Source organism: Protopterus annectens, chromosome 9.part0, assembly GCF_019279795.1.
Source record: "Protopterus annectens isolate FY-2018-M chromosome 9.part0, PAN1.0, whole genome shotgun sequence".
Classification (NCBI taxonomy): Eukaryota; Metazoa; Chordata; order Ceratodontiformes; family Protopteridae; genus Protopterus; species Protopterus annectens.
In genome coordinates, this window is record NC_056743.1 from 801,961,669 (window position 1) to 801,986,112 (window position 24,444).

The window sequence follows — 24,444 nt, forward strand, 5'->3', positions numbered from 1 at the left end:
CTGTTTGTATCACGGGCAAGGTTTAAGTTTTTAGAATGGGTAATTTGATACTGTTTATTTTGTGGCTATGCAGCAGGTCTATCAGAGTGGGGTCTGACAATGCCCTGTATGCCAGGCGTAGATCTCTCCTCAAAAGCCTGTAGGAGACATAATACAGGGATAGGGCCTTGAGGCGGTCTGCATAGGACATATTACTTACACCCTGTATTTTTTGTGTGAGGAACTTCTGTGGTCGTTCCAGTTGTTGGATATGCCTGGTTTACATACATACATACCAAAAGGGGTACTGTACTCCATGATAGGTCTGATGGATGCCGAATACAGTGGAGCAATGACTTCCTTGGACTTAGACGCCATACCTTTGTTTATTAATTGCTCAACATAGAATGATTTCTTCAGCACTGTAGACACATGATGATCAAAGGCTAGATTACTATCTGTGTGTGTCCCCAAGTCCCTGACTACTGGGTCAACTCTAAGGGGTGTGTTGTCAGTATGATAGTTACCAGGGATGGATGGTTTCCCAAAGGATACTATTCTGCATTTCTTGGCATTTAGTTTTAGTCTGGGGCTCTGACGCCAGTTGTTTGTCTGTTAGCCTCTCCCGGATAACGTTTGCGTCAGTGTGAGATTGAGTGACAGCTCCTAATTTGCAATCATCTGCAAATTTAGTTAGCCAGAGACCACTGGCATTGGCCTTGACTTCTGAGAAGTAAAAGTCCAAAAGGAGCAGTCCAAGAACTGATCCCTGAAGGACTCCACTTGTGACTGGCCTGTTTGTAGAGGTGGACTCCCAATTCTAACTTCCTGGGTCCTGTCTGTGAGCCAATTGGCTGTTCACCGGGTGACATACGGGTTTATACGTAGCCTCTTGCATTTGTCAACAATGCCAGAGTTTGGTATTGTCAAATGCGTTGGCCAGGTCAAGGTAGGCAGTGTGAACAACTTTGCCCTCATCCATTGCTTTGGTGACCTTCTCGAAGTAGTCCACCAGGTTGACGAAACCAAACTGGGTTGAGTCCAGTGTCTAGAGGTTTACTATATCTGTACTGATCATCTCCATGATAATTCTTTCTGTGGCTTAACATATAAGACTAGTGAGACTTGTGGGTCCGTAGATGGCCCGTATTTGGGCAGAGGGGATGATTGTTGCCTTTCTCCATTCATGAGGCATGAAGCCTGTTTGGAGGCTACAGTTTAAATAGTAATTCCAGAGGCCCTGATAGGTCATGTTTCATGCTATTAATAAGGCATCCTGGAATATTGTCTGGGCCCATTGATGCAGTGTTCTTGGTATTAGAGAGAACATTAAGGACCTGTTCCCTAGTCATAGTAGCGGGAGTTGTATTTGATAATGTTTCCTGAGGGAAGATTGAGGGGGAGAGAGGGGTAAAGTTGGAGCTGAATTTATCAGCCAGGAGGTTTGCTACATTTTCTGGCTCAGTAGAAGTGGCTCCATTTACAATGAGTTCTGCACACAGTTGTGTATTGCCTTTGAGGTTGTGGACATAGCTAAAGACTGCTTTGTGGTTGTCCTTGGGCTGGGAGGCCAAATTGCCTCAAATTTGGCTTTGGTAGACTTTTTGTCCTCTGAGTTTTGTTTAGTGTGATGGCAGTGCTTTTATCCTGCTGGGTGCTGCACTTCCTAACTTTTGAATTTGAAGGTGATTGAAATGTGTGATCACAGAAAAAAATCACCAGAGCTAATTGAAAAAAATCAGCTGATTGAACATGCCCTTTCCTCACCGAAGTGTGTTCTCCGAGTTGGTGTGTATATGTATGTAATCTATATTTATTTACATATATATATATATATATATAAAATATATGTATATATATATATATATATAGTATATCCTTGTATTCATCTTTTTTCATTATTCTTGACATATAAGGGAAGTTGCCTGCCATGGAGATGACATGACTGCCAGTATATCAAAGTCTTTTACTACGTAGGCTGCGCGGTACGTTTGACGTAGGCCACCAGCAGACATTGGCCTTAAAAGACACATATGCGCACATCATCCACATAGGTTTCCTTGCTGCCATTCAGTTTACCCATCCTGGATGTTGCTTTGCTGTCCGAATCGCTGCTTGAGTAAGATAAGTGCCCCATTGGGGTAACCTTTTTTGTACTTTTTTGCTACCTTATCCTTTACTGAGGTTACTGTCATCCAGGCAAAGGAAGTGTGACTGTGGAAGATAGATTCCACATAAGGATATTCATTCCCATTGCCTTTTTTTCCCTCTGCCCTCAGCATGATCACAAAATGTGCTCCTTCTGCCAGTCCTTTGTACCCAAGACCCTCCAAAAGTCTTCTGTCTTCCCTTGTGATCTACTTAGGAAACCAGTGCCTTAAGCTTTTAGTGAAGAGTGCTATGGATTCTTCCTCGGACCCAATGACGAAGCTGCTAAGCACAAGGACAAAAAACAGGCCTGAAGCCGAAGCTGTGCCTCTCGATTTGGACATCTCTCCCATAGCACACGAGCTGTTTGAGAGATGTGCAGCCCTGGATTCAGACCCACAGGCTGAGCCCATTTCACAGGCCACCTTGGCACCAGATGTATGCACGTCCAGAGAGGCTACTCAGACATCGACCACCAATGTCCAGGGGGAACCCAGGCTTATTGGGTCAGAAGGCCCTAGGGGAGTTACCAGATTATCGTTAGGATGGACGTTAACTCAGATTTGTTTGAATGTAGGCCTACGTCCAGCCCTCCACCTTTGCACTGTATGGATACTCCAGCAAAGAAGAAACAGAAAACTATGCATGTTCCCCACCCCCCTCCCGACCTACAGAAGGAAGCACAACCTCACTCAAGGTCTGTTTAAGGCCTTTATGGTGTTTAGGCCTACATCAGTTTGCCCTGTGTCCCCTCTGGCTTGGCCTACTTCCCCACAGAAAAGACCTAGGCCTCTGGCCACTTCTGAGGAAGATTCTTCTTCTCAAGAGGAATGGGACAGTACAGAGATGTTTGAGGTCCAGAACATTAATATGATGACCTCTAAGTAAGTCCCTAGTCTTTTAGCCATTCCTTCTATCATACCTGCCTTTTTGGATGCTTTTGCATCCACTTCCACTCATCTTGATTTTCAGCCTCCAGTTCTGAAAAAGCTGGAGAGGTACTACAAGGTACCCAAGGCCTGCCATTTTCTATTTAAGGCCCCAGTTGCAGATTCTTCGGTGATATCTGTAGCCTCTGATAAGGCCTCCAGGTCGCTTCCTTCTACCTCCCTCCTCCCTTCGGATGAGGATAGCAGACAGTTGGTTAGGTTGGGAAAGAAAATCTATACCTCAGCCACCCTAGCCTTCAGAGCTCTAAACTACCAGACACACACAACAGGTACAACTTAGAGCTTCTCTCTCAGATTTCTAAACTTATTTCAGACATGCCAGACTCTGAAAACAAGGCCCTGGCATCCTCCTTCCTTGCTACTTCGTCTCAGGTAGCCAGATGCTCTAGTACAGCTAGGATGCTGTAGAAGCCACTTCTAGAGCTACAGCTTCCTCTTCTGCCCTCAGAAAATTTACCTGGTGTAGGCTTCAACTCCTACCTGAGGTTATTAAGGCAATAACTAATGAATGCACCTTAGACAATACTGGCATTTTTGTTAAAACCCTGTGCAGAAATTTTCAGATCTCTGCAGGAGAAAAGCAAGGAACTTGGACCTTGACCACATTCTGGTATCCCCTGTGCCTAAATTTGCAGAGGAACTACCCTGCAAAACATGTCTTCATATGCAGGCAATCCAGAACCCCACAAGCAAGATGCCGGAAAAGGCATAAGAAGACTCAACAGTTTTCTCCTACTTCCTCTTCTTCCCAGATGGCTAAACAGCCCTTTCCTGATTGTACTCCTCCTCATGACCCCTTCAGCAGGCTGCCCTCCCTTTCCTTTTCCTCAGTGCCTTACTCTATCCCTTCTATCTTGGAAACTCATCACTGAAGACTCTTGGGTGTTAAGCATTATCAAGAGGGGGTACTTCATAGGTTCATAGGCAGGTGCTAGGCTATTGACCTTAGGGCCTATATAAGCCTAGCCAAACAGTATCCTGGCTTTTGCCACCCAAGAAAATTATTTTCCTGTGCCCCTGTCAAGCAGAGCCACAGAAATGATCCCCAGGGTGAATTTCCTATCTCCCATCCAATCATCAAGATTTTTCTTGAAGAGTGCTTATGAGGAGCTTTGTTTGATGGTCTGGCAAAAGGTGCCTCCCTTCAGGGGTATACCCCTATCACCAAAAAATCTGGCCCCCTTTTCCCCTCCAGTCCTGCAAAGCCTGCTAGAACAGGGCACTATCGAACCTATTTCCCCAGGACAAGAGGGAAGAGGCTTTTACTCCCGCTTATTCCTAGTTCCCAGGAAGGAAGTCCTTGGAGACCCGTACTAGACCTCTCTTACCTCAATGGCTTCCTCATAGTTTCCTCATTCAGACTGCTTACTCTGAAAACCTGCTTCCTTTTATCCTCCCTTAAGTATTCTTCACCTCCATAGACATCAAGGATGCTTACGTCCATATTCCCATTTACCCCAGATACAGAAAATGCCTACGATTCTCTGTGGAATCCTTGCACTGTCAGTTCTTGGCTTTGCCTTTTGGACTTTCCACTACCCCAAGAGTCTTCACATATGTCTAGCTCCTGTGGTAGCCTTTTGCAGACTCCAAGGGATCCTAATCTTTTCCTGCCTAGGCAACCTTTTGATTTAAGCCAGTTCTCAACCAGAATTGAACCAAAATCTCCAAATGGCAATTGCCATTCTGCAAAGCCTGGAATTTACTATAAATTTCGGGAAATCATCTCTGGTCCCATCCCACGATCTTACCTTTCTGGGGTGCAGATTTCAAACTTAGAGCATGGTGGTCTTGCTCCCACCTACCAAGGCACAGGAGATTTCGCTGCACTTTCCAGAGATTCTCCCCTTAGATCAGATGCCTGCCAGGCAATTCCTCAGAATGTTGCGACTGATGGAATCCCACCATCCCTATGCTTCCTGTAGCAAGGTTGCACACTAGGAAACTATAATGTTTCCTCAAGTCAGAATGATCTCAACATGCCCACCCTGTAGTATACCAAATCCCTCTTCTACCCCATCTCAAGAAGGAGCTCCAGTGGTATGTAACTTAATTGTCACTAAATCCAGGCCTCCCCATTCACCCACTGCCACCAACTCAAGTCCTGTTAACAAATTCATCCCGCACTGGTTGGGGAGCAGCCCTGGATCACCACATGGTTCACGGAGTGTAGTCACCCTCCCAGGTGAGGGATCACATAAACGTCAAGGAAATGAAGGCATTAATCTTTGCACTTTAGGCCTTCCAACCCCTGATCAGACCAGAGAGGTTACGTATCCACACAGGCAACATGACAGTCTTCTGGTGCATAAACAAACTGGGGTGGGGGGGGGACAGATCTTGCCTCCTTTGCAGACTAGCCATGCATGCAGTCCTGGGATCTAGCACACCTTCTAGATGTATCCTTCCATGGAGTTTACATCTCTTTTTGTCAGAATGCTGTGGCAAACACTCTAAGCAGATGCAGAACACAAGCCCACGAATGGATGCTTCACATGGATGTGTTCCTGGACATTGTCCCAGCAGTGGGGTATTTCAGAGAGATTTGTTTGCCTCCCCCTTGAACAAACTACTCCCAAAGTTTTGTGCTAGAGAACCCCATTCTGTGGCATGGAGAGTGGATGTCATGTCAATCTCCTGGAAGGGGAAATGCCTGTATGCACCCTCCCCTTCCACTCATTCCTAAACTCCTGATGAAAATTCAATAGGAAAAAAACAAAAATCTTGTTGGTGACTCCCTATTGACCAAGACAGCATTGCTTCCCCCTTCTCTTTCATCTAGCCAAGGGTAGTCACCACAAGTTGCCCCATAGAGTGGACCTACTAACACGGAACAAGGGCTCACTCATCCACCCAAACTTGAAAACCCTCCAACTGAACCTGTGGGTGATAGAGCCCTGATCCTTTCTGATACCTTTATTCTGAGGATGTGCTTCAAGTCCTGCAGGAGGCCCAGAAACCTAATACTAGAAAATCTTACCCCTCCAAATGGAAGAGGTTCTCGATTTGGTGTCTTGCTGGAAACCAGGACCGAATGATGGCGGACCCACCAATGGTTCTGTCCTATCTGTGTGAATTGCTTAATGCAGGGTTAGAGTACTCTTTCATAAAAGCTCATTTGTCAGCTCTCTCTTTGTCTGCCCTTTCTCCACCCTTAGCTTTTAGACTTGAAGCTAAACAGTTCCTCAGAGGCATCCTTCACATTAGACCTCACAGAAGACTTGTAGCTCCACCTTGGGACTTCAACTTTGTGCTGGAGAAACTGACTCAAGCCTCTTTTGAACCATTTTAGATTACTGCTGTTCCTTGTATCAGTGGATAGATCTTACCTATGCCATTAAAAAAAAACTTTTCATTTGTATGTGAGGTTACAAAAATACAAATTCACTGCTGAGGAACCCATGTATGTAGTCCAACAAGGTGTCTGCTCATCCAGTCATACACATGGGTTTCATTTGTCATAGCTTCTCTTAATGCATTAGGATTTCTTTCACAGGTAATATTAGAATGTATTAGGATTTCTTTCACAAGTAACATTAGGAGGTAGTTTAGAAGGTCTGTCACCATTAGTAGAAACGGTTCATGCACACTACCTTAAATAATTTCCTTCTATTAGTCTGCTAGGGCTTTTTGATGGTAGTAACGAATAGCAGAAAACCTGATATGCTGATTGATGTACTTGTTCTTCACTGTGGTTGGTTTTAGGTGCTTCTTGCCATCTTTGACTTTTGCAGCCCATTTAGAAGTTGATTAGGTGAGCATTTAAAGCTGACGTATATTGCAGACAGTCACCATGAGTATGTTTTTGTACTAGCCTGTATTTGGGAAAATGCAGGCTTGGAGGAGGGCACTGTGCAGCACTGCTTAGAATCCCCAAAGTACATCTGAGTGTTCACTTGGTGCTAGATGTGTTGCTTGTGCATGCGTGCTGCAGGACAGTACAAAATACCTAAGGAGCAGTCTTAAAAATATGGACAACTTCAGGTAGGCTTGAGTGTTGCTGGACAGCAATTTAAAAAATAAACAATCTCTTGACTACTTATCTAGGTCAGCAGTCATCCAAGAGATAGAGAAATGTTCTTCTTGGGCATAGAAAATGAGACAAATGGAAGGTGGAGAAATCTATTACAGTTTTGCCAATGTGTTACAGTATCCTAATTTGGCATGGTCCAGAATCTGAAACACTTTGATTCATTCCAAAGTTATATTACCAGATTTGTACTTCAGTCCATTGTACGGGGTGTGTTCTTTTCTTCTCTTAACTCGCAAAACTGTCTGGCTGTTTACTGCAAAGTATGTCCCCATTGAGTTGAAGGCTCATTGAGTGAGTGCTTCAGACCTCTTCAAGCTTAGTAAGCTGTATTTTAGCTAGCTATGTCTTGTGCTGTATTACCTGGAGAATGGAATACTCTCTCAAATGCAGATATAAAAATATGAAATGAGAGTCTGTGCAGCATCAGTAACATTTTATTTATTGCTTTAGTTGACCAGGAAAGTCTGACTTTGGTGGAAGGCCCTTTTTCATCAAAGGCCTAGGGCAGGGAGCTCCACATAAAAGTTATACAAACTGAGTACAGATAAGTAGAAAAATAAATGAGTGATATGATGAAAGTATAAAAGTAAAAAAAAAAAAGTATTCTTAATATGTTGTAGTTAAGTCCTAAGTAAACAGGCATGTATCTAAAAACAAATTATGTTGACTATATTTGGAATCCAGAAACATTTGAGCAGTAGAGACTGAGGTGCAAATATGTTAATGTATGATTATTTGACTAGTAATGACCAGGAATAGTTGTAGAAATGCAGGAGGGAAGTGGAGAGAGTTTAGAAACAGTTGAAAAAATGAGGAAGAAAAGAGCCTAGAAGTGGGGTAAGGGTAGCTAGGGAAAAGGTAGGAATGACAGAAGGAATTAGGACCAAAAAGTAGAAAATGAATAGTAGGCAGTTTGGCTTGTTTTCAGGTCACTTGACTAGGGGAGAGCCATGAACTTATTAGATGAGATTTTTTAGCTTTGTTTTTAAGGGCTTTATGAGTAGCCTTGTTTCAGAGATTGGAATAGTGCTCCGGATTTTAGATGTATAGTTAGAGGGTTACTGGCAGAATTGTCTGTAGGGTGTGTGTATATGTCGTTTGTGAGGCTATGTATTAGAAAGGGCTGGAATAGACTGCCCATACATCTTTGGCCCTCTTCAAAAGGAACCTTGATGATTGGATGGGAGATAGGAAATTCACCCCGGGGATCACGTCAGTCGCCCTGCTAGACAGGGGTCCAGGGAAGTAAATACTGTGGGAAGAAATAGTCAGGGAATTGTTATGGCTAGGTTTGTTTAGGCCCTGAGGCCAATAGCCTAGTACCAACCTATGAACCTATTTATGAGGTTGTCAATGATGACAAGATGGGAGTAAGGTGGTTTGTTAATTAAAGGCATTTCAACTGTTTTGAGTGCCAAATGGTGATGGTCTGTATGAGGGAGATTGGCAACAAAACATTGTAACATGAATCAGTCAGGTTTTTTTTATTCTGTACAGGCATCCTAGTTTCTGATGTGTTTCTTGACTGTGTGTCAAGTGTGGTAGTTGAATTTCAGATTTTTGTCCGTGTAGACTCCTAGGAGTTTTGTGTGCTGAACAAGTTCATGTTAGATTACTGTGAAGTTTGAGTAGATTATACCGAAAGTGCATTTTGGTGTTCTAGTTGTTGGGCGGGGTGTTAAAATAATTAATTTAAATCTTTTACGGATAAGGAATAGCTGTGAATTGGACAGCTGTGTTTCTATTGAAGTGAAAGGCTGTGTTGTGTTAGTGTGTCAAGGTTTTGGGTAGAACAGGTAAGTCTGCATACTGTATAAGAGAGATGTTTTTACCGGAAAGGTCACTGATAAAAATCTTTTGAGTATAGTCACAGACTTACTATTTTAACTGAATGAGATCTGGAAAGGTTGTTGTGGAACCAGGACACGGATCAGTATGAGAGTCCTAGTTTGCAATCTTGTTTGAGAAAGTGAAGGGTTCTATATTGGGTCCACTCTTCCTCATTGTATTATTCTCTGATGTCCAAGGGACATAAATGTTCTTTGACTTAATACGTTTGATGTTGATTTCAACCTTAGTGCAATCATGAACTCTGAAGCAGATACCTATGAACGGCAAGAAAGACTAGCTCACGCTAATTCTTGGTGTCAAGGCCCTGAGCTCAAGCTTTATAAAAAAAAACTGTATTTTACTCTTTGGGAAGCATGAACACCCCTGCATTCCTTCTGCAAAGTTGACACTTTAGAGACCTTGGCATATTTGTAGATAGTGACATGTACTTTGACCACAATGCATGATAAGAATGGTTAGGAAATCCTTGTACCTTGTCCATCTTATTACTAAAAGTATATTCTGCAGCTCTTAAGGTGTTATTCTCTCCCTGTACTTCTCTCTAGTGCAATCCATGACAGAAAGTAGTGTTCTCTTCAGCATGTACCTGTGGAAACGTATTAGACAACTCATAGAAATTGAAGGGTTCCTGACAAAAAAAAAATCTGTGATATGAGCTCCTTAAGGCTAAACAGAGCATCTGAAATATCTGCCATGGTACGGTAGTCTTCTCCAGACTCCTACCTGATCTCTATTTGGCCTGTAAAATAAAAGACAGGACCCAGTCCTGTTTATACCTCTTGTATATCCAGGAATCTGGCAGTATCACTAGGACTTACTCTAAGAGCTTAAACCTATGTAGAAATGTTAATAGAAGCTGTTGGCAGGATAGCAATCACTCCCAAAGTATCCCGTACCTGTGGAGTAAGCTCCCAGACCTTGTCAAACAAGGTTAGCTCCCTGTTTAAAGCTAGCCTTGACAAGTAGCTGGGGATCCATAAATTCAACTCGGGGGTTGTCTGCTTAAGCTCTTGCAGACAAGGAAAACAAGTGGTGGAAACTGCAGTGGGTGGGCTTCTAAAGTTCTGCTGGACCCAACTGCTCAGTTTAAACCTATGACTTGGAATAGACATGATATGGAAATGAATGAACTTACTGTAAAGAATAAAGTAGCATAATTTCAGCCAAAGTAACAGCTAAGCTGTATTGTCTGTACGTTTGAGGTAAGTGGTTAATTAATTGAAAAACATTTCTTCCTAGAAAAGTAGCAACAAGAAAAACACTGTCAGAACTGATGACCTCTGAAGATGGTGAATGTATTAGAGATGCACAAATTAAAAAACAAATGCGAAGCTTACAAAATGGTAGAACGTTTGGAGGGGCAGAGTTCAGAGAACAGCAAGAACTGTCTAACTTGTAAAGTAAACAGTCATAAGATTAAAAAATAAAACTAATTTTTCTTACTGTCTTGTAATGTATGCCACACTGGAAAGGCTAAATAGCATGTTTACCTGTTAGAAGAAAACTGATCATGTGTCTTTTTTTCAGATTATTTGAAGGAGCAGTTAGACGAGTATGTAAAGCAATTTCAAATTGTGAAAGTTGTACGGCAGAAAGAGAGAAAGGGGTTAATAACTGCAAGACTTCTGGGTGCCAATGTTGCTGTAGGTGAAGTCCTTACATTTTTAGATGCACATTGTAAGTATAAATTTCTCTCATTTTGTGTCCACCTTCCATTTGCCTTCAGAGACAGTATGCAGTATGTTGATCTTAATGTAAATGTGGCTTCTGACTAAAACCTTTGAATTTAAAAACTTTGTGCATCTTTCTCAAGTGTGCAGTGCTTTAGCTTTTGTTAGTGCTGCATGGCAACTTGTATTCAAAGTAAACTGCAGGTATCTTTCAACTTTTTTTGCTCAAGAGGTCTGGACAAAGCCAAAAATAACTGTGTTGGGGGGGTAAAGGTCCAAATCTGGGAGAAATTAAATCAACTCTGATTCGCTAAAAAGTTAATAGAACAGCAGGTTTTGCATCAACATCCATTTTCTGAACAGTAAGAAGTATGAAAGTCTGTCAGCCGTTATGACAGAATGATTGCAACCTTCAGTGATTTACAAGAAAAATTAAAACTTGAATGAGAGACTGGGCAAAATGTCATATAAAATCAGATATGATGAGCAGTATGACTGCTGCACTTCTGATTTAAATATAGCATACTGTACAAAATAAAGACGTACGTGAGAGTGAAGAAGTAGCACATAGGAACTTGACTCCTCATTAACTGAATACTGGCAGATGTGAATAAGTAAAGAAGAATTTCCTAATAATTAGTCTCATGCCCCCAGCTTTGACTCTGGAGCTTTGCCCCACCAACTCAGCAGAAACCCTGGATGTTCTTCATCTCACATTGCTGCAGTCCTTACACTTGGGTAGTCCGCTGTCCTCGGTCGGCCCGAATATCAAAGTATTAGGCTGACGTCGGTCAAGGCGCTTAAGACTGACATCAGGACGTCAGGGTACAAATGCGCATGACCGACGTCATATCCTCAGTCTTTTTTGCCGCATGGTCCGATGCAGAAGCAGCGTTGCAAGTGCCGTTCGGCGCTCTGAAATTTTTCGAATTCGGAGTTTCAAACCGAGTCAAAGTTGGCTAAGTACCCCGTTGGGGAATATTTTAGTTTTTTCATGCCTCAGTGGTTTACCGGATGTCAGAAAAAGTGAATAACTGTATTTCTTGTGGGAAGCAGATACCGCATAGAGATTATCATACTTTGTGTATTCCTTGTTTGGGGCCTGAGCACGACGTTGTTGGGTGTCGCTTTTGTGCTAGGTTTAATAAGCGCACTATTAAGCGAAGGTTAGATTGTGCCAGGTTGGTCTTCGGGAAGCGGTGCAATTACAATATGCCGTCGGATGCTCAGACTCCGCTTCTTGAAGAAGCGAAAAGACAAAGCAGCTAAACCCAGGCAAGAAGAGTCGTCCGTACCGGACGCCGGTTCTTTAGAGGCGTCAGTGGAACCGGTGGTTCCACCGGAGGCTTCTCTGGAGTCCCAGGGGGAGACTTTGATATTGCAAGATGTGGCCTCTCAGGAGGCAGGTCAGGCTGAAGGGGCTTCTCAGGTTACTGTACTCCCCTCCCTTCCTAGGGTGGTTAGGCCCTCTCCTTCTGTTTCCAAGGCTTCTCCCAGAGGCAGGCCAGGTTTAGCTTCTGTTGGTGTCACTCCTAGTTCTTCAGGATCTGTGCCCAAGAAGCACATGCTCAAAATGGCAGAAGATTTAATTACTTTGATTAGAGGTTCTTTGTCCCCTCCTGATAAGAGGCCTAGGGTGGAACCAGAGTTGGGGAGTTTTGAGCAGGTTTCGGATGTTTCAGAGTCTTCGGCTGAAGACTTGCAGGAGTATTCTCCTTATTCTGATTCTGATGTGGATGATTCTACTCCTTCTGCTTCTCCTCCAGAGGATTTTTCTTTTTCAGAGACTCTTCATTCTATGAGGGAACATTTTAAGTGGGAAGGTCAGGACTTCTCTGATTCCAGGAAAAGGCTTAGGGAATTTTTGCTTTTACCCCAGCATAGGCCTTTGGCTATTCCACCTGTTCTGGATGTTGTGGAAGATGTGTTTGCAGAGGCTTCACTTAATCCTGATTCTTTGCCTCCTGCTCCTGTTAAACTGGACAGGTATTACAGGGTGCCTGAAGCTCATAGATATTTGTATAAGAGTCCTAGGGCGGACCCAGAAACAGTTAGTCAGGGACCTAAGGGTGTCAAGGCCTCTGTGGTAAAAAATCCGGTTCCTCCAGATAAAGAGGCCAGAGCTTTGGATAGATGGGGAAAGAAAGTCTATACTTCTTCCACCTTAGCTATGAGGGCTTTGAATTGCCAGTTTCACATGTTGAAATATCAAAACTATCTTCTTTCTCAATTGAAGTCTAAGGTAAATGCTCTGGCGGAAGGCATTGAGTGTAAAGAGTTACAAGATTTGGTACATGTTTCTGAACAGGTGGGTAAGCATTCTTTACAATGTGGATTTGATGCTGTACAGGCCTCGTCTAGGGTGGCTGCCACTGGGTCAGTTCTTCGCAGGCACGCCTGGCTGAGGGATCAGAACTTATCTGACCATGTTAAGACAAGGATTTTAGATGCTCCTTTACAGTCTGATGTATTGTTTGGTTCACCTGTGGAGGCAGTTTTAAAGAAAATGGAAGACAAGGCTAAGTCTATGCAGACTGTTAAAGATTTTTTGCAAGTTCAGCCTCCGAAGTTTAGCAGGATTTGGCCTGCTAAGGGGTGGACGTACCCTTCTTATGATTCACAGTCTAGGGGAAGATCTAGACGTGGTAGGGGTAGAGCTCAGGGCTCTTTCAGACCTAGAACAGGGAGTTCACCTGCACAGTCTTCGGGTGAGGGCAGAGGCCAGTCCTTTCGTAAACAGGCCCAATGACCTACCTTTTCAGCTGCCAGAGCCTTCTTGTCTGGCAGCACCTTTGGGAGGAAGGTTGGCACTCTTCAAAGAAAATTGGAGTTTAATTACCCAGGACAGATGGGTATTGGATATTATACACCAAGGTTACAGGTTTTATTTCCATACCTTGCCTCCTTTCAAAGGCATGCCAGACGTTCCTCCTCAGCAAAGAATAGAGGCTCACAAACAAATTTCTCTGCTGCTGCAAATAGGGGCCATACAGCCGGTCCCTCTGCCAGAAGTAGGCCTAGGATTTTATTCTCGCCTGTTCCTAGTACCAAAGAAGGGGAACACGTGGAGACCAATTTTGGATTTATCTATCCTCAACACTTACCTGGACATTCCCAAGTTCAAAATGTTGCCGTTACAACAGCTTTTACCTCTGCTGGGCAAAGATCACTGGATGGTGACTCTGGATCTCAAGGAAGCTTACCTTCATGTTCCTATCAGGCTAAGTTGCAGGAAGTATCTGCGTTTTCGAGCTGGGACTTCTCATTATCAGTTCTCTGCATTGCCCTTTGGCTTATCTACTGCGCCCAGAGTGTTCACAAAGGTTCTGGCTCCAGTGATAGCTTTCTTCAGGCTAAAAGGAATACAGATCTATCCTTATTTGGACGATCGCCTGATTCTGGCCAAAGGGAGGGACGAGCTTCTTCATCATTTGCAATATGTGATAGCAGTGCTAAGATGCCTGGGGTATTCTGTGAACGAAATAAAGTCCAGTCTAGTACCCTCTCAAGACATGTGCTTTCTAGGTGTGAGACTGAATACAGCATCCCAGATGGCCTTTTTGACCCCGGACAAACAAAAGAATCTTTCCCTTTACTTCCATCAATTGTCTCATCAGTCCAGGCTGACTGCAAGGACAGTCCTTCAAGCCTTGGGGTTCATGGCATCTTGTATTCTGGTGCTTCCCAATGCCAAACTGCATATGAGGAAGCTACAATGGTATCTCAAAAATGTATGGACACAGCACTGCCAAGATTTGGACACTGTCATTCAGATAATACCTTGCATTCAAAAGGAATTTTTGTGGTGGGCTCAGGAATGTCACCTAAACAAGGGCTCTCTGTGACCCGGCCAGAGGCGAGTCAGATTCTAACGACAGATGCCTCAGACAAAGCTTGGGGAGCTCATCTAAATGGAAAGTGGATACAAGACACGTGGCCTGCCAGACTACAACATCTACATATCAACTTGAAGGAGATGTTAGCAGTCCAATTTGCATTAATAGCTTTCAAGGATTTACTTCTTCCAGGGCAGGTGTTGGTTCTAACAGACAACACAACTGTCATGTGGTACATCAACAAGCAAGGGGGAACACATTCTTATCCTCTCTGCAGGCAAGCAATGATTTTGTGGGAGACTGCTCTCAGTTTACAGCTCAATCTTCAGGCAAGGTTTCTGCCGGAGCACAGAACTCCTTAGCAGATGTGTTGAGCAGACGAATTATGGATCCCCACGAGTGGAAATTGGATCCTCATGTATTTCAGAAATTGACAGTGTCTTGGGGAACTCCAGACATAGATCTGTTCGCTTCTCCACTAAACTACCAGCTGCCAAAGTTTTGCACAAAAAGGTTTCATCCCACAGCTTGGAAAGTGGATGCTCTTTCTTTCAATTGGAGCAATCTTCATGTGTATGCCTTTCCACCTCTGCCTCTCCTCCCAAAGGTACTCCTAAAGGTCAGACAGGACAAGCCAAAGATGATACTAATAGCTCCAGATTGGCCTCGACAGCACTGGTACCCATTACTGAGAAGTCTGGTTCGGGAGCTTCCATGGCCTTTGCCTTCGATTCCACATCTGCTGTCTCAAGAGAACAGTCATTTACTCAATGTCAAACTTCACTCTCTTCACCTAACAGCCTGGCATATTCTGTTTTAAACCCTGGAGGGTCTCAGCTTCCGCAGCAAGTTTTGAATGTTATTTTGGAGGCCAGAAGGCCTAGTACAAGGAAAGTATACGCAGATAAATGGAAGAGATTTTTATTTTGGAGTGCAGCAAAGGAATTTGATGTTGCTAAGCCTAATTTAAGTGTGGCTCTTCAATATCTTGCTGAGTTACTGGACAAAGGTTTGTCCTTCTCTTCTATTAAGATTCATGCTGCAGCAATTTCTGCTCATTATGACTGTGATCCACCATTGTTTTCTCATCCTTTGTTTAAGCAATTCCTTAGAGGGGCAAAGAATATAAGACCCAGCGAGAGCTCCTACTCCTGCTTGGGATCTCAATTTTGTGTTGGAGAAACTCACTGTACAACCTTTTGAGCCTGCAGCTACTGCCGAGTTGAAATATTTATCATGGAAGACTGCTTTTTTGTTGGCCATTACTTCTGCGAGAAGGGTTTCGGAATTACAGGCCTTTATGGCAGTTGAGCCTTTCTTAATTTTCAATAAGGATAGGGTATCTTTACGTACTAATCCTTCCTTTATGCCTAAGGTGGTTTCTAGTGTGGCTTTAAACCAAACTATTCATTTGCCTACTTTTTATGCAAACCCCCAAAATAAAGGGGAAAAGATTTTGCACACCTTGGATATACACAGGCAGTTGCGATATTATTTGAGCAGAACTAAAGGGTTCAGGCAGTCTCAGCAGTTGTTTGTTTCTTTTGCTTTGGGTTCTCAGGGCAAGCCTGTGTCAAAACAAACTATTTCTAAGTGGATTGGGTTTTGTATTGCTTTCTGTTATTCCCATCATGGTAAGGAGGTTCCAGCTGGGATTAGGCCTCATTCCACTAGAGCTACTGCCACTTCTGCAGCTTTTTTAAGGGGGTGGCAACTAAAGATATTTTGGAGGCAGCTACTTGGAGTTCAGTGCATACTTTCTCTAAGCATTACCACCTTCCACTTTACTCTAAATCTAGGGCTGGGTTTGCCACTGCTATTTTACAGGGCATTTTGGCAGCCCCTACTACTTTATAGTTTTGCCATCCTCCCTTACCTCTGCTTTGGGATTCTACCCAAGTGTAAGGACTGCAGCAATGTGAGATGAAGAACATAGTACAGTTTTGTACCTACCATAAATGTAGATGTTCAAGATCCACATTGCTGCAGTCCAATTTACCCTCCTCCTTCCCTCTGTTGTTAGAGGCGGTTGTGTGGTTTGGGTTGTAAATATTGTGCATATTGTATATATTGTTCATATGATTAGTGCAAGGGTGGTTGGTTGTTTTTTGCTGTCTTTTGGTTTTGACCTTTCTGTTTAGGGTCTTCTGACATCTGGGGCAAGAAAAGACTGAGGATATGACGTCGGTCATGCGCATTTGTACCCTGACGTCCTGATGTCAGTCTTAAGCGCCTTGACCGACGTCAGCCTAATACTTTGATATTCGGGCCGACCGAGGACAGCGGACTACTCAAGTGTAAGGACTGCAGCAATGTGGATCTTCGAACATCTACATTTATGGTAGGTACAAAACTGTACTTTATCATCTAGTACTGTCCTCAAGTTTCCCCTGATGTAGAGGGCAGTTACAAAAGAATGACCGTGTTTGATGTAGATCCAAATGGCTACATGTTACACCTGGTAAGTATTCCACCAGAAAGAACTACCATTGAAGATTGTCCATTTTTCAGATAAAGCCAAGCATTCTTATCATACCTCCAATTTTGGACTTCATTGATTTCTGGTAAGTCAGTTGCTGGATGTTGCTGGATGTGGGGGTTATGTTTGTGCTGCATTGATGAATGCCTTTTGGCATAATGTTTTGTCCCCATGAAAAACTCCTTAGATTTGCTGTAAGATGGCATGCACTTACAGTGCTACCTTTTGGTTTTTCCCCTGCGTCCAGAGTGTTTAAGATACTAGCTTTTTTTTTTTTTTTTTTTTTTTTTTTTTTTTTGTGAAGACCCTGCAATAAAAGGAGTCATTTCCCTTACCTGTGTGACTAACAGCTGGTTGTATTTCTGGTATGAGTACTTCTATGGTTGCTGCCACTGGGGAAGATGACCTGATTGAATCCATCTCATAGGATCGCCTTAAGTACATGGTGTTGGTCATTCTCTGGTGGTGGTTATTCCTGGTAGTAGAAGTGGTCTGGGAAGTCATCACTTTGGCTGTTTGGGTGAGGGCACAGTTGGTGCTCCAAATTTGGACCCTCTTGCAACTTGAGTTTAATGACAGTTGAGATAGCCATTGTGCCTTTCACATGACTGAGGGTGTGAATGTTGCAGTGGAATATTAGATGTCAGTTGTAAAGTCATCTCACACTTCTGGATCTGCTTCTGGCGTGGTCCCTTTCTGCCTGGCTGTTGGTGATCGACACCTTCCAGCAGTTTTAGTGTGGGACTTGTTTTCTTGCAGCAAAATCCATCTTGCATCTCGATGGCAAGTATAATAATAGGGTGAGGAATGTCATCTCAGCTCCTCTACAGTAGTAGTAAAGTAGCTTAGCCTGTATAGTAGACTTCACATAAACCAAGTGGAGCTGTGAGCTGTCCTACTGGCCATGGTAGCCTTGGACAACAAGCTAAATCTGGGTCTTTCTCTTGTTCAGTTTACCAGTCCAAAAGTTAATAGAACAGCAGGTTTTGCATCAACATCCATTTTCTGAACAGTAAGAAGTATGAAAGTCTGTCAGCCGTTATGACAGAATGATTGCAACCTTCAGTGTGTGGTACCTAAGCAAGCCAGAAGGATCACATATCTTAGCTACTGTGCAAAAAAAGGGTACTTGATTGTCAGTGAGCCACAGACAATGATGTCAGTCTTTGAGCCATCCATGATGATCATTGTGTTTCACTGTTGCAGTCATTACGCTTGGGTTATCCTGCTGGCCCGGCGTCGGTTGATGTCGCCTCCTCCCTGACGTCAGTGCGCAAGGGGTATATAAGATGCAGCCGACGCCATTTTCTTCAGTCTTTCTTGCCATGCAGTGCCCGAAGCAAAAGCAGTTCGCAAGTGCTGGTCGGCAGACTCCTGAGATTTTCGAAATTGAATTTCAGAACTGAAGTCTTCAATAAAGCTCAGTACCCCATTGGAGAAACTTTTTCTTGCTCCACACCGATGTCAGTAAAAGTTAACAATTGTATTTCTTGTGGGAAGCAAATACCTCGTAAGGATTTTCACTCTTACTGTATTCCTTGCCTAGGACCTGACCATGACTTTGCTAGTTGTCGGTTTTGTGCTAGATTCAACCAACGCACTATTAAGCATCTGTTTGATTTTGCTTTTCATTACTTTGGCCGAAGGTTTAACTACATAATGCCATTGGAACAACCGACGACCAGAATTCATGAAAAACGCAGAGACAAAGAAAAGGACAGGCATCCGAGGTCCAAAACCAACGACTAAGCCTCTTCTAGGCCAGTCGCCGGTTCTCTGTGAGACGCTTTCGCAGCCCCTTACACCTGCTACCTCAGAGCCACAGGCCGCTTCCGACTCCCATGTGGAGACAACTAGGCCTCTGGAAACTCAAGGTATGGGGCCTACAGAAACTACTCCCTCAAATGGGTCTGGAGTCGCTGAGCAGGCATAGGCTTCTGAGGGTGTATTCAGACCTACACAGCTTACTATCAAGTCTACTTCTGCAGCCAAGGCAAAGTCTAAAACACCATTAAAGACAAAGAAACAAGTACAGTATTCCCCTGGACAGTCATCTATGCCAAAGAAACAGATGCTTAAAATGGCCGAGGACCTAATTACTTTGATCAGGGGATCCCATTCCCCCTCCTGATACACTGCCTCAGCACAGGCCCCTTGCTATCCCCCTTGTACTAGATATGGTTAATGGATGTTTTTTCTGAATCCAGTTTGTCTCCTGATTCTTTACCCCCTGTACCAGTCAAGCCAGATAGGTACTACAGGGTCCCAGACTCTCATAAATTTCTTTATAAAAACCCTGCTGCTGACCCAGAAACAATTTCTCAGGGTACCAAAGGGGTCAAGGCTTCCACTGCAAAAAACCCTGTTCCCTCTGATAGGGATTCTAGAGCACTGGATAGATGGGGGAAAAAAGTTTACACTTCTGCTACTTTAGCTGTAAAGGCTTTAAATTGCCAGTTTCACTTGCTTAAATATCAACAATACCTAATGTCTTTGCTAAAACAGAAAATGCTTACAAGCTCAGAATTTCCTGACAATAAGGAAATGCAGGATTTATTGCATGCAGCTGAACAGGTGGGAAAACATACTCTGCAATGTGGTTTTGATTCTTTAGAGGCTTCTTGCAGAGCTGCAGTTACAGGCTCTGTCATTCGAAGGCATGCTTGGTTAAAAGAACAAAGTTTACCTGATCATGTTAAAGCAAAATTATTGGATGCTCCATTACAGCATGATACTTTGTTTGGTGTAAAGGCAGAGGAGGTGTTAAAGAAAATGGAGGATAAAGCAAAATCAATGCAGACAGTAAAGGATTTCTTACAGGTTCAGCCACCTAGATTTAGCAGGAACTGGCCTTCTAAAAATTGGCCCTTTCCAGTGTCAGACAGGCCACAAAGAGGCAGATACAGACGCCCAAGTGGCAGATCTCAGCCCCAAGGCTCATACAGACCTAAACAATGGGGTGCTTCAGCCCCCAAAGGCGGAGAAGACAAATCACAACCTTATAGGAAACGGTCCCAATGACTTCCCTCTACAAAAGCCAAGCACTTGCCTTTTGACAGCACCCTTAGGGGGAAAACTAGCACTTTTCTCACAAAATTGGCACATGATCACCCAGGACAAATGGGTACTGAATATTGTTTCTCAGGGTTACAGGTTCCACTTTCACACCCTACCAAGGTCAAAATATATGCGAGACCTGCCACAAAACCAATGGGCAGAGGCTCAAAAACAAATTTCTGCTCTCATGGACATGAGCTATTCAAAAAGTACCACAACAAGAACAGGGGCAAGGATTTTACTCAAGACTTTTCCTGGTACCCAGAAAGGACAAAGCCTGGAGACCAATACTGGACCTGTCAATTTTAAATACTTTCCCGGATGTTCCAGAATTCAAAATGTTGACACTACAGCAACTTCTACCCATGCTGGGCAAGAAGGCTTGGCTAGTTACTTTGGACCTAAGAGGCATACCTGCATGTCCCAATCAGACAATCTTGCAGAAGATCAGATTCATAGCTGGCTCAATGCATTACCAGTTCTCTGCACTGCCCTTTGGCTTATCTACTGCGCCCATGGTCTTCACAAAATGCCTGGCACCAGTAATTGCATTTTGCAGACAAAAAGGAATTCAAATATATCCCTACTTGGACAACTGCCTTATTCAAGCAGAGAGCAAGGACATTCTACTAAAGCATCTGACGTTTGTAAAAGAATTACTAATTTGCCTAGGGTACACAGTAAATGAAAAGAAATCAAAACTAGTGCCCTCTCAAGAGATAATTGGGTGCAAGCTTAAATACAACTACCCAGATGGCTTATCTCACGCCAGACAAGCAAAGGCAACTGACTCATTACTTTCAAATGATGGCAACAAAGACCCAGCTACCTGCAAGAAAAATTCTGCAGGCTTTGGCCTTCATGGCATCCTGTATCCTGCTAATTCCATATGCAAGACTGCATATGAGGAAGCTACAATGGTACCTAAAAAGTGTTTGGACTCAACATTGCCACAGACTGGAAACAATAATAACCCTTATTCCCTGCCTGCAACAGGAGTTTTGATGATGGGCACTGGCCTGTCACCACAATAAGTGACAGCCTTTCACTTTACCCACAGCCAGGCAGACACTAACAACAGATGCATCGAATTATGCCTGGGGGACACACATGGCAGGAAAATGTATTCAGGGCACGTGGCCCACGGACCAAATGCATCTTCATATCAATCAAAAAGAGATGCTAGCTGTACAGAATGCCCTGACAGCCTTCAAGGACCTACTACATCCAGGACAACTATTACTAAAGACGGACAATACTACAGTTATATGGTACATAAACAAGCAAGGGGGGAACACATTCATACCCCCTCTGCAGGCAAGCCATGACTTTGTGGAACACAGCACTGACCTATCAAGTACATCTGCAGGCACAATTCCTGCCAGGAAAGAAAAATACTCTGGCAGGCGAACTAAGCAGAAACCTCATGGAACCTCACGAGTGGAAACTAAATCCACAGGTCTTCAGCATGATAACAAGAAAATGGGGATGCACAGACATAGATCTCTTTGCCTCCCCTCACAACTACCAACTACAGAGATTCTGCACAAGGACCTACCACTCACAAGCATGGAAAGTGGATGGCTCAATCTTTCAGCTGGAAAACCCTAACAGTTTATGCCTTTCCACCACTGCCTCTTCTTCCCAAGGTGCTCCTAAAAGTCAGACAAGAGAAACCAAAAATGATTTTGATTGCTCCAGACTGGCCACGCCAGCACTGGTACCCAATCCTAAAAAACTTGTCTCAAGGCCCAGCCTGTACTTTACCTCTAATGCCTCATCTTCTGACTCAACAAAGCAATCAGATCCTGCACAGCCACTCAGAACCTTAAGTCTGACTGCATGGCGGATACTATAGCCACTCAGATCACACCTCTCTCTAAAGCGGTTATGGATGTCATTTTGGAAGCCAGGAGGCCCAGCACCAGGAAATCTTACGCAGAAAAATGGAAGAGATTCTGTGCTTGGAACCAGGCACAAGGACTTGAACCACTTGTTCCAAATATCCCTCAGATTTTACAATACCTAAGTGAGATGCTGGAAAAAAGGCCTATCCTTCTCATCAATTAAGATCCATGCCTCTGCCATTTCAGCTCATTACAATACGGATCCTCCTATTTCCTCTCATCCACTGCTTAGATAGTACCTCAGAGGGGCAAAAAACACAAGAACCCCCAAGGAGAGCACCGCTACCAACATGGGACCTCACCTTTGTCTTAGAAAAGCTCACACTACCTCCTTTTGTGCCAGCCAATACAGCTGACATAAAATTCTTATCATGGAAAACTGCTCTGCTTCGAGCAATAACTTCAACAAGAAGAGTCTCAGAGTTACAGGCATTAATGGCAGTGGAACCTTTTAGCATTTTTCATCAGGACAGGGTTTCTCTACGGACAAACCCAACATTTATGCCAAAGGTGGTATCCAGTGTGGCTCTTAACCAAACCATTCATTTGCCAACATTTTATCCAAATCCCCAGAATAAAGGGGAGAGACTTCTGCACGCTTTGGACATACACAGGCAGCTACGCTTCTACTTGCACAAAACAAAAGCTTTCAGAAAAACTGAGCAACTGTTTGTTGCATATGCTGCAGGATCACAAGGAAAGGCTATATCAAAGCAGACTAATGGATAGGACACTGTATTCGTTTCTGCTATGCACAGCATAGCAAGTCAGTGCGTAAGAATATTAGGCCACATTCTACCAGGGCAGCAGCCACTTCAGCAGCCTTTCTCAGAGGAGTACCAACCAAGGAAATTTTGGAGGCTGCAACCTGGAGTTCAGTGCACACTTTTACCAAGCATTACCACTTACCTCTTTACTCTAAATCCAGAGCAGGCTTTGCCACTGCAGTTCTGCAGGGCCTCATAGCCACTCCAAATCCTATTTAGACCCAGCCACCCTACCTCAGCTTTGGGATTCAACCCAAGTGTAATGACTGCAACAGTGAAACACAATGAACATAGTACAGTTGTGTACCTACCATAAATGTAGATGTTCGAGTGTATTCACTGTTGCAGTCCAGGTTACCCACCCTCCATCCCCCTTTCTTTGCTGGGACTTATCTATACTTCTCTGTCCTATACAACCTATGTGGTGTATTTGCTTGTAGATGAAGGTATTGTTTTTTTTTACTGTGTGTTTTTATTAGCAACATGTATTGCCTACCTTCTTGGGGGCACCTGACATCTGGGGCAAGAAAAACTGAAGAAAATGGTGTCGGCTGCATCTTGTATACCCCTGGCGCACTGACGTCAGGGAGGAGGCGACAGCAACCGACGCCGGACCAAGACTTTGGAATTCAGGCCGACTGAGGATAGCCTGCCAGCAGGATAACCCAAGTGTAATGACTGCAACAGTGAATACACTTGAACATCTACATTTATGGTAGGTACACAACTGTACTTTCTGGCACTCACCTTGTCAGCGTCTTCCAGGAACAGGCCACCCTTGAGAGTGACCTGTTTAACTTTGTGAAGGTATGGTTCTCCTCTCTTCTGATCTTTACAACATGGGTAGGTGGAGTTGGCATTGGATTAAATTTCCCTTCAGTGGCAAGTGAAGATGCCTGTATTCCCTCTTGCATTTGTAGTGATTCTTCACTTTATCCAAGATTGCAGAGAAGTCCAAAGACCATCCTCCTTGCCCCTTTGGTGGCTGAGAAGAAAGATGTTTGTGTCCATGGCAGTAAAGGAAAGTATTCCTGGTACAAGCCAAGCATGCCCACTCCCCTACTGATTCCATTGACAGCTTCACTTTGTTGTAATGTGTGACCCCTGGTTGAAGTCCTGCCATATGTTCCAGCTTGTGGTATCTGAAGTGACTGAAGCCATTAAGAAGCCTTTTACTTGAGAGAGATTCTGCAAAGTGGAAGAGGCTCTATGTTTTTGGCAAATGTAGTCCTTCCCCCCGATGGTCCACATGAAGGTGTCCCTGATTTCTTTCCGACTCCTTTATAATTTGCTTCATTTATTTCACATTCATATTATGGGTCACTGTTATTTTTGCCCATTGTGACTTTGTATAGGAAAAGAATATGACTCAATACAGGCTGGTTAAGCAGATGTTAGAGATTCTTTATTTCCACCCCCTTTAAACAGGAAGGGTTCTTTGAAGTACTTGAATTTAATGACTCACTGTCTTGCCCATTTACCATTAACCTTGCTGGCTCAGCACTGTTTTAAGTTTGCTTCATGGTTGTCAGATCTTAGACCTTCAGGCTTTGTGTAAGGGCTCATATCTAGCCTTTAACAAGAAAAAGATAACCGTTAGGATCAGCTCACCAAAATAGTTTCAAAAATCTCCTTAAATCAGCCCTTCCATCTCTGTTTTTGGTAGAGTTGAAACAAAGGGAGAAATGTTCAGTCAACCTGTATTTCACTGCCAGCTCAGGTTCTACCTGAAGTGAATACGTGAGTACCGGAATGTAAAAAAAGTTA

At 43.6% G+C, this 24,444-nt stretch overlaps 1 protein-coding gene across 2 annotated transcripts in view; it reads left to right on the forward strand.

The window, feature by feature from the left end:
• GALNT6 (polypeptide N-acetylgalactosaminyltransferase 6) overlaps positions 1–24,444 on the forward strand; it is a 1,315,790-nt gene that overhangs the window by 656,115 nt on the left and 635,231 nt on the right. For both annotated transcript variants that reach the window (XM_044083436.1, XM_044083437.1), the window contains exon 5: positions 10,489–10,638. In XM_044083436.1, the coding sequence (XP_043939371.1) occupies positions 10,489–10,638 (150 nt within the window). The remainder of the gene's footprint in view (positions 1–10,488; positions 10,639–24,444) is intronic.